The sequence below is a fragment of the Salmo salar genome, chromosome 09, assembly GCF_965601325.2.
Source record: "Salmo salar chromosome 09, fSalSal1, whole genome shotgun sequence".
Classification (NCBI taxonomy): Eukaryota; Metazoa; Chordata; class Actinopteri; order Salmoniformes; family Salmonidae; genus Salmo; species Salmo salar.
The window spans coordinates 43416018-43428360 of NC_138299.1; the positions used below are offsets into that span (position 1 = coordinate 43416018).

The following is a 12343-nucleotide window of genomic DNA, read 5'->3' on the forward strand; positions in this document are numbered from 1 at the left end:
CATCATTACTACTACTACTACCATCATCATTACTACTATCACTACCATCATCATTACTACTTCTACTACCACTACCATCATCATTACTACTTCTACTACCATCATCAGTACTATCACTACAATCATCATTACTACCACTACCATCATCATTACTACTACTACTACCACTAACATCATCATTACTACCACTACCATCATCATTACAACTACTACCACTACCATCATCATTACTACCACTACCATCAGCATTACTACTACTACTACCATCATCATTACTACCACTACCATCATCATTACTACTACTACCATCATCATTACTACCACTACCATCATCATTACTACTACTACTACCATCATCATTACTACTAGTACTACCACTACCATCATCATTACCTCTACTACTACCACTACCATCATCATTACTACTACTACTACCATCATCATTACTACTACTACTACCATCATCATTACTATTACTACTGCTACCATCATCATTACTACTACTACTACCACTACCATCATCATTACTACTACTACTACCACTACCATCATCATTACTACTACTACTACCATCATCATTATTACTACTATTACTACTACCATCATCATTACTACGACTACTACCATCATCATTACTACGACTACTACTACTACCACTACCATCATCATTACTACTACTACTACCATCATCATTACTACTACCACTACCATCATCATTACTACTACCACTACCATCATTACTACCACTACCATCATCATTACTACCACTACCATCATCATTACTACCACTACCATCATCATCATTACTACCACTACATAATCATTACTACCACTATCATCATCATTACTACCACTATCATCATCATTACTACCACTACCATCATCATTACTACTACTACTACCATTATCATTACTACTACTACTACCATCATTATTACTATTACTACTACCATCATCATTACTACTAATACTACCATCATCATTACTACTACTACTACCATCATCATTACTACTAACACTACCATCATCATTACTACTTCTACTACCACTACCATCATCATTACTACTTCTACTACCATCATCATTACTACCACTACCATCATTAGTACTACCACTACAATCATCATTACTACCACTACCATCATCACTACTACTACTACCACTACCATCATCATTACTACCACTACCATCATCATTACTACTACTACCACTACCATCATCATTACTACCACTACCATCAGCATTACTACTACTACTACCATCATCATTACTACCACTACCATCATCATTACTACTACTACCATCATCATTACTACCACTACCATCATCATTACTACTACTAATACCACTACCATCATCATTACTACTAGTACTACCACTACCATCATCATTACTACTACTACTACCACTACCATCATCATTACTACTACTACTACTGCTACCATCATCATTACTACTACTACTACCACTACCATCATCATTACTACTACTACTACCATCATCATTATTACTACTATTACTACTACCATCATCATTACTACGACAACTACCATCATCATTACTACTACTACTACTACCACTACCATCATCATTACTACTACTACTACCATCATCATTACTACTACCACTACCATCATCGTTACTACAACTACCATCATCATTACTACCACTACCATCATCATTACTACCACTACCATCATCATCATTACTACCAATACATAATCATTACTACCACTACATAATCATTACTACCACTATCATCATCATTACTACCACTATCATCATCATTACTACCACTACCTTCATCATTACTACCACTACCATCATTACTACCACTACCATCATCATTACTACTACTATTACCACTATTAGAACATCTACCTCTAATATCTCTCCCTACTAAAACAATAACTAACTTATAACTAACTAACTGTCATCCTCACCATTACATCAGTACTACCACTACCATCATCATTACTACCACTACCATCATCATTACTACCACTACCATCATCATTACTATCACTACCATCATCATTACTACCACTACCATCATCATTACTACCACTACCGTCAAAACTACTACCACCACCATCATCATTACTACTACTACTACCATCATCATTACTACCACTACCATCATCATTACTACCACTACCATCATCATTACTACTACTACTACCACTACCATCATCATTACTACTACTACCATAATCATTACTACCACTACCATCATCGTTACTACTACCACTACCATCATCATTACTACCACTACCATCATCATTACTACTACTACTACCATCATCATTACAACTACTACTACCATCATTACAACTACTACTACCATCATCATTACTACCACTACCATCATCATTAATACTACTACTACCATCATCATTACTATCACTACCATCGTCATTACTACTACTACTACCACTACCATCATCATTACTACTACTACTACCACTACCATCATCATTACTACTACTACTACTACTACATCATCATTACTACTTCTACTACTACCATCATCATTACTACTACTACTACCACTACCATCATCATTACTACTACTACTACCATCATCATTACTACTACCATCATCATTATTACTACTATTACTACTACCATCATCATTACTACGACTACTACCATCATCATTACTACTACTACTACTACTACCACTACCATCATCATTACTACTACCACTACCATCATCATTACTACCACTACCATCATCATTAATACCACTACCATCATCATTACTACCACTACCATCATCATTACTACCACTACCATCATCATTACTACCACTACCATCATCATCATTACTACCACTACCATCATCATCATTACTACCACTACCATCATCATCATTACTACCACTACATCATCATTACTACCACTATCATCATCATTACTACTACTACCATCATCATCATTACTACCACTACCATCATCATCATTACTACCACTACATCATCATTACTACCACTATCATCATCATTACTACTACTACCATCATCATTACTACCACTACCATCATCATTACTACCACTACCATCATCATTACTACTACCATCATCATTAATACCACTAGCATCATCATTACTACCACTACCTTCATCATTACTATCACTACCATCATTACTACCACTACCATCATCATTACTATTACTATTACCACTATTAGAACATCTACCTCTAATATCTCTCCCTACTAAAACAATAACTGACTTATAACTAACTAACTGTCTTCCTCACCATTACATCAGTACTACCACTACCGTCATCATTACTACCACTACCATCATCATTACTACCACTACCATCATCATTACTACCACTACCATCATCATTACTACAACTACCATCATCATTACTTCCACTACCATAATCCTTACTACTACTACATCATCATTACTACTACTACTACCATCATCATTACTACTACTACCATCATCATTACTACCACTACCATCATCATTGCTACCACTACGATCATCATTACTACTACTACCACCATCATCATTACTACTACTACCATCAGCATTACTACCACTACCATCATCATTACTACCACTACCATCATCATTACTACCACTACCATCACCATTACTACCACTAACATCATCATTACTACTACTACCATCATCATTACTACTACTACCATTACCACTACCATCATCATTACTACTACTACCATCATCATTACTACTACTACCATCATCATTACTACCACTACCATCAGCATTACTACTACTACTACCATCATCAAAACTACCACTACCATCATCATTACTACTACTACCATCATCATTACTACCACTACCATCATCATTACTACTACTACTACCACTACCATCATCATTACTACTACTACTACTACTACATCATCATTACTACTTCTACTACTACCATCATCATTACTACTACTACTACCACTACCATCATCATTACTACTACTAATACCATCATCATATTACTACCACTACCATCATCATTACTACTACTACCATCATCTTTACTACCACTACCATCATCATTACTACTACTACTACCACTACCATCATCATTACTACTACTACTACCATCATCATTATTACTAATATTACTACTACATCATCATTACTATGACTACTACCATCATCATTACTACTACTACTACTACCACTACCATCATCATTACTACTACTACTACCATCATCATTACTACTACCACTACCATCATCATTACTACCACTACCATCATCATTACTACCTCTACCATCATCATTACTACCACTACCACCATCATCATTACTACCACTACATAATCATTACTACCACTATCATCATCATCATTACTACCACTACCATCATCATTACTACCACTACCATCATCATTACTACTAACATCATCATTAATACCACTAGCATCATCATTACTACCACTACCTTCATCATTACTACCACTACCATCATTACTACCACTACCATCATCATTACTACCACTACCATCATCATTACTACCACTACCATCAGCATTACTACTACTACTACCATCATCATTACTACCACTACCATCATCATTACTACTACTACCATCATCTTTACTACCACTACCATCATCATTACTACTACTACTACCACTACCATCATCATTACTACTACTACTACCATCATCATTATTACTACTATTACTACTACATCATCATTACTATGACTACTACCATCATCATTACTACTACTACTACTACCACTACCATCATCATTACTACTACTACTACCATCATCATTACTACTACCACTACCATCATCATTACTACCAATACCATCATCATTACTACCTCTACCATCATCATTACTACCACTACCACCATCATCATTACTACCACTACATAATCATTACTACCACTATCATCATCATCATTACTACCACTACCATCATCATTACTACCACTACCATCATCATTACTACTACTATTACCACTATTAGAACATCTACCTCTAATATCTCTCCCTAGTAAAACAATAACTAACTTATAACTAACTAACTGTCATCCTCACCATTACATCAGTACTACCACTACCATCATCATTACTACCACTACCATCATCATTACTACCACTACCATCATCATTACTACCACTACCATCATCATTACTTCCACTACCATCATCATTACTACTACTATTACCACTATTAGAACATCTACCTCTAATATCTCTCCCTACTAAAACAATAACTAACATATAACTAACTGTCATCCTCACCATTACATCAGTACTACCACTACCATCATCAGTACTACCACTACCATCATCATTACTACCACTACCATCATCATTTCTACCACTACCATCATCATTACTACCACTACCATCATCATTACTACCACTACCACTACCATCATCATTACTACCACTACCATCATCATTACTACCTCTACCATCATCATTACTACTACCATTACTACTACCATCATCATTACTACTACCATTACCACTACCATCATCATTACTACCACTACCATCATCATTACTACCACTACCATCATCATTACTTCCACTACCATTACTACCATCATCATTACTACCACCATCACTACCATTACTAAACTACTACCATTACAATCAACCCTACTACCTGTACCATTACTATTTGGAATAATAATGTAAAATTAATAGTAATAATAAGTAAGTTACTGTTTACTATGCAGACGTTATTATTCAGTGTCCCTCAGGCCATGGCAGGCGAATACATATTTGACTGCAAGAGCATTCGTTGCTCCTTCGCCCATTAGTATTTTTAGTTTTTCCTCTGGGTTTAAAACGTTAACATGTGGAATAAATGTAGTAATTTCTGTGAATAATGAATCTACTGGTGAGGAATATTTATCACTGTAAAGGAGAAAGTACATCTCTGTCTCTACCTCCCTTGTTGTTCAGTGACCACATACACACTCCTCTTTGGGTAGCCATGTCTTTTTATGTCTGCCGGTTTCTATTGCCAATTGGTCACTCAGTCTGTACTTGGTAAGAATCTGTCTCTGCTTCATATCTCTGACAGAGTAGAGATAATCAGCCAATTCATATTCTCTGTTTAGGGCCAGATAGCAATTTATTTGGCTTTGAGATATTTTGTTTTTCCAATGTTGTAAATATGAGTCCTTTGATTGGTTCTTGATATTGATTATTTTAATTGTTTGTTCTGAAACAGTGCTGGTCTCTCTGTCTCTCTCTCTCTATCTCTCGCTCTCTCTCTCGCTCTCTCGCTCTCTCTCTCTCGCTCTCTCTCTCTCTCGCTCTCTCTCTCTCTCGCTCTCTCTCTCTCGCTCTCTCGCTCTCTCTCTCTCTCTCTCTCTCTCTCTCGCTCTCTCTCTCTCGCTCTCGCTCTACTCTCTCGCTGTCTCTCTCGTTCTCTCTCTCGCTCTCTCTCTCGTTCTCTCTCGTTCTCTCTCGCTCTCTCTCTCTCTCTCTCGCTCTCTCTCGTTCTCTCTCATTCTCTCTCTCTCGCTCTCTCTCGTTCTCTCTCTCTCTCTCTCTCACTCGCTCTCTCTCTCTCCCTCTCACTCGCGCTCTCTGTCTTGCTCTCTCTCACTCTCTCTCTCACACACACACAAACATAAACACACACACACACATGCATATTGGCCCTGAGTCAGAATGTATAAAAGCATGTTAGCGGGGAACCTTGGAGGCTTGAACATGTTCATTCTTCTCAAGATCCACAGTGTTATGTAATCATCATGTTATCTAAGGTCTACAGAGCTGATCTACATGGGCCCATGGACATTCTAAGTTATCCAACGTGTTCTAGTACTTTCCTAGTTACAGTAATTCATACTGATTGTTGATTGGTTGTGCACTGGGCCTTCTGAGCATGTGGTAGATGTTCTACTGTAGCAGCTTGGGGGTTTGTTTCATCTTAATCAAGGTACAGAGGTACAGGCATCCCCCAAATCCCCAAAGTAAAGCACTCATTCCATCCTCCATTCTCCCTTCTTTCTTTTCCCTCCTCCCTTCTTCCTTTTCTATCTTTCCTTTTCTACTCCCTCATTTTAAATGACGCGTTAGACAACAGAGAAGAGAAGAGCAGTACTGATATATGAATAGACTGTCCTCCTTCAGACACAGAGAAGAGAAGAGCAGTACTGATATATGAATAGACTGTCCTCCTTCAGACACAGAGAAGAGAAGAGCAGTACTGGTATATGAATAGACTGTCCTCCTTCAGACACAGAGAAGAGAAGAGCAGTACTGATATATGAATAGACTGTCCTCCTTCAGACACAGAGAAGAGAAGAGCAGTACTGGTATATGAATAGACTGTCCTCCTTCAGACACAGAGAAGAGCAGTAATGATATATGAATAGACTGTCCTCCTTCAGACACAGAGAAGAGAAGCGCAGTACTGGTATATGAATAGACTGTCCTCCTTCAGACACAGAGAAGAGCAGTAATGATATATGAATAGACTGTCCTCCTTCAGACACAGAGAAGAGAAGAGCAGTACTGATATATGAATAGACTGTCCTCCTTCAGACACAGAGAAGAGAAGAGTAGTACTGGTATATGAATAGACTGTCCTCCTTCAGACACAGAGAAGAGAAGAGTAGTACTGGTATATGAATAGACTGTACTCCTTCAGACACAGAGAAGAGAAGAGCAGTACTGATATATGAATAGACTGTCCTCCTTCAGACACAGAGAAGAGAAGAGCAGTACTGATATATGAATAGACTGTCCTCCTTCAGACACAGAGAAGAGCAGTAATGATATATGAATAGACTGTCCTCCATCAGACACAGAGGAGCACACTTAGATGACCTCGTAACAGACAGCATGTTTACCCTTCCTGTTGGCTCAATTAAGAAGCGTGAAAGCAAACATGACTATAAGGGCCACTGTGGGTGAGTGAGTGAGTGAGTGTGTGTGTGTGTGTGTGTGTGTGTGTGTGTGTGTGTGTGTGTGTGTGTGTGTGTGTGTGCGAGCGTGCCTGGGTGCGCGTGTGTGTACATGAGTGTGTGTGTGTGTGTGTGTGTGTGTGCCTATGTTTGTGTTTTACAGAACGCAAACAAGAGCAGCAGCTTGTTGACCTAGCTACTGTTAAGTCTTTAATGAGTATCCCCTGACAGTTCCACCACACACACACACACACACACACACACACACACACACACACACACACACACACACACACACACACACACACCACACACACACACACACACACACACACACACACACACCATTAACTTAGCCCACACAGAGGTATAGCCCTACAGTTGTACAGTCCTGCTACACTTCAACACGCCTTCTAGAGACTTAGTAGTGAGATGGGGAGTGTATGAATACATTGATTGAAGGCCACTCAACCCATTGAGCACCAGTCAGCTTCGAGGGCGTCTCTCTACAGTCACAGTGGTCAGATAGTCTGCCACCATGTACTGTCTTTTTAGGGCCAAAATAGCATTTCATTTTACTTTGAGATTGTGTAATGTTTTCCCAATAGACAATATCATTACATTTTGTTCGGCCAGATTAGGACAGTAGAGGACTTAGTCTCTCTCTCCCTCTCCCTCTCTCTCTCTGCCTCTCCCACTCTCTCTCTGCCTCTCCCACTCTCTCTCTGCCTCTCCCTCTCCCTCTCTGTCTCTCTCTCTGCCTCTCTCTCTGCCTCTCTCTCTGCCTCTCTCTGTCTCTCTCTCTCCCTCGATCTCTGTCTCTCGCTCTCTCTCTCCCTCTTACTCTCCCTGTCTCCCTCTCTGCTTCTCCCTGTCTCCCTCTCCCTCTCCCTCTCTCTCTCTGTCTCTCTCTCTCTCTCTCTCCCTCTCTCTCTGTCTCTCCCTCTCTCTCCCCATCCCTCTCTCCCTCTCTCTCTCTCTGTCTCTCTCTCTCCCTCTCTGTCTCTCTCTCCTCTCTCTCTCCTCTCTCGCTGTCTCTCTCTCTCGCTCTCTCTCCCCCTCCCTCTCTCTGTCTCTCTCTCTCCCTCTCTCTCTGTCCCTCTCTCGCTCTCTCTCTCTCTCTCTCTCTCTCTCTCAAATGTCTTTATTGGCATGGAAAGTGTGGGTTGGACATTCGAGGGCATGGGCTCACCCACTTAGAGCCAGGCCCAGCCAATCAGAATGAGTTTTCCCCACAAAGTGCTTTATTACGGAGAGAAATATTCCCCATCTCTCTCTCTCTCTCTCTCTTTTCTGGGTTTGATTGGTTTGATGCCTGATCAGCCAGAGTGGAAAGAGGAAGTGGATGTGATTAACACAGCTCTCCTGTACGTGTCACTTCCCCTCACCGAAGCTATTCATCACTTGCTCCAGATTGACCTCCACAGGAAATTCATCCTCGATTAAATTGAAAAAAAAAATAATAATAACAATTTCCCTCCTCTGGCCTCATTTGATATTTTTTATTTGATAGAGTACCTGCAATTGAGCACCACAAGTCACTCAAATTTCCCATTTCTAGTCTCTCTCTCTCTACCTCTCATCTTTCGTTTGTCTGTTTTCTTTTTATCTCCGCTGATGGCCTCTTGATCTGCATATCATTTCCACGTAGTCCAACCAGAGAAAACAGGGTTTGTGACACCTGGCTGAGTTACTACGGTAACATCAACAGTTTTTTTTGTTTTTACTTTTTTGTTGTTTTTAGCGTCCTTTAACATTAGCCACTCCATACCGTATGTCAGAGGCTCTGTAGACGTATGTCTTAATATCTGCACTGCTAGCCACGTCCATATGTTCTCCAGGGAACCTATGAAATGGTTAACGAAATGTGATTATATGGTTTTTACTCAGACAGACTTTTTATTGGTTCCAAGCTGAAATGGGTTTGTAAACTCTGTTGTTTTCAGACAAGCGGCAGGGTAGCCTCGTGGTTAGAGTGTTGGACTAGTAACTGAAAGGTTGCAAGTTCAAATCCCCGAGTGTGCTGACAAGGTACAAATCTTTTGTTCTGCCCCTGAACAAAGCAGTTAACCCACTGTTCCTAGGCCGTCATTGAAAATAAGAATTTGTTCTAAACTGACTTGCCTAGTTAAATAAATAAAAGACAGCCAGAGAGAGTTGGAATGAAGATGTTTTTAGAGTGGGAAGAGGACAACTATACGCAGACACAAATCCAATTCTGCGACGTCCAATTTATCCTCCCATTTTAAATGATTATATAATATCAATGAGAGATAATATAATTCAATGTAATATTTAAATATGTCATATTAATATAGTACTTGATAGATGTGCAGTAGATACACCTATTCAAAGAAGCTGCACAACGTATTTACCTGAATCAAAGCACCAATAACCACAGACCAAACAAACCATCCCAACAGACAACTGACACAGTGGCTGGCTGTGCTTGAAAACCTGCAGAGCTTCTACACACCATTAGTATGCATAACATAAAAAAACCCTAGCACAACTGAACACACCTGGGTTAGCATGGCAGTAACTATGAACAGACATAGACAACAGACCTGGGTTAGTGTGGCAGTAACTATGAACAGACATAGACAACAGACCTGGGTTAGTGTGGCAGTAACTATGAACAGACATAGACAACAGACCTGGGTTAGCGTGGCAGTAACTATGAACAGACATAGACAACAGCTCTGGGTTAGCGTGGCAGTAACTATGAACAGACAGACAACAGACCTGGGTTAGCGTGACAGTAACTATGAACAGACATAGACAACAGACCTGGGTTAGTGTGACAGTAACTATGAACAGACATAGAGACCTGTGTTAGCTTGACAGTAACTATGAACAGACATAGAGACCTGTGTTAGCTTGACAGTAACTATGAACAGACATAGAGACCTGTGTTAGCGTGACAGTAACTATGAACAGACATAGAGACCTGTGTTAGCTTGACAGTAACTATGAACAGACATAGAGACCTGTGTTAGCGTGACAGTAACTATGAACAGACATAGATACCTGGGTTCAAATCAAATTAAAACATAGAAACTTTTGCTCCTGGAGTGCCAGATGGGCCAGATGGATTTGACAGGTATGACAGACAGGCAGGGTTTCTATAGTTTTCTCTTTTCCTGGCCTCATTTAGTGGAAGAAATAAAAGCTTAAAAAAAACTAGTATCTGGGCTAGGTGGTTATTAAGCAAGCAGAGATGATGAAGGGCTAATTCCTCCATCTAGACCACAGGGCCTCTGAGCGTGCCTCTGTCCCAGAGAGAAGGGAGTAGATGGGGCTGTCACGGTCCACTACACACAGCTGTTCAGGGGACATGTATTGTATAGGGAACACAGTCCTCCCCTCTCCTCTTCTCCCCGTTCCCTCCGCTGCCTTCCCCTCTCCTCTCCTCCCCACCCCGCCCCGTCCCCTCTCCTCTTCTCTCCCTCCCCACCCCTCTCCTCCCGTCAACTCTCCTCTCCACTCCGTTCCCTCTGCTGCCATCCCCTCTCCTCCCATCCCCGTACCCCCCTCCACCCCGTACCTATCCCCTCCGCTCTCCACCCCATCCGCTGCCCTCCCCTCTCCTCCCATCCCCGTACCCCCCTCCGCCCCGTCCCTATCCCCTCTGCTCTCCTCCCCATTCCTGAGCCCTACCTGTATGGTGGGAGAGGAGCGGTGCTTGCGGGTGGTGGTTGTGGACATGGTGGTGGTGGTCTCAATAAAGGTGGTTGATAACTCGGGCGGCTGGGCGGTGGTGCGGGCCGACCCGGCCACGGAGGGCGTGTCACCCACCAACCGGATGCTGCCGTTGATTTTGATGTTGGAGTTGCCCTCGGCGGCCATGTTGAGGACCTTCAGGCCATTGTAGTAGAGGCCGGACAGCTGTCCCTGGAAGGGCCGACTGCGGTCGCTGCCACCGATGGTCACCAAGGCCTGGGTGTTGAATATGGTAAGCTGCCGGCCTAGTGGAGGGAACCAGACAAATAGTCATTCACATCAAGGAATAACAACGAACAGAGCAGCAAAATAAGGTTCCTGTTGTTGAGTTGTTGAGATGTCGTCAGGTCAGAGAATAAATAGAACCTTTGTGACTTTACGGTGTGTGTGTGTGTGTGTGTATGTGTGTGTGTGTGTGTGTGTGTGTGTGTGTGTGTGTGTGTGTGTGTGTGTGTGTGTGTGTGTGTGTGTGTGTGTGTGTGTGTGTGTGTGTGTGTGTGTGTGTGTGTGTTCATGTGTGTACGGTAAGTATACGTTTCCATGTGTACTTAAAAGTCCTTAACAATCAAAAGGTCACGAGGAGGTGGGTCGTAAAAAAACATTTATGGTGAAACTATGAACAAAGGTCAACTGAGGAGGCTATAAGTAGCCTGGGATCCAGAAAGCTAACCCAAAATATACAGGGTCAATGCTTCTGGCTATCACTGTAGAAAGGGCATAATGTTGTTATC

The 12343-nt window shown here is 41.1% G+C and overlaps 1 protein-coding gene across 2 annotated transcripts in view; it reads right to left on the reverse strand.

Annotated features, from left to right (window-relative positions):
* The window catches only part of LOC106611370 (neurexin-3a), a 914099-nt gene that overhangs the window by 86694 nt on the left and 815062 nt on the right, over positions 1–12343 (reverse strand). For both annotated transcript variants that reach the window (XM_045723685.2, XM_082955793.1), the window contains one exon: positions 11550–11857. In XM_045723685.2, the coding sequence (XP_045579641.2) occupies positions 11550–11857 (308 nt within the window). The remainder of the gene's footprint in view (positions 1–11549; positions 11858–12343) is intronic.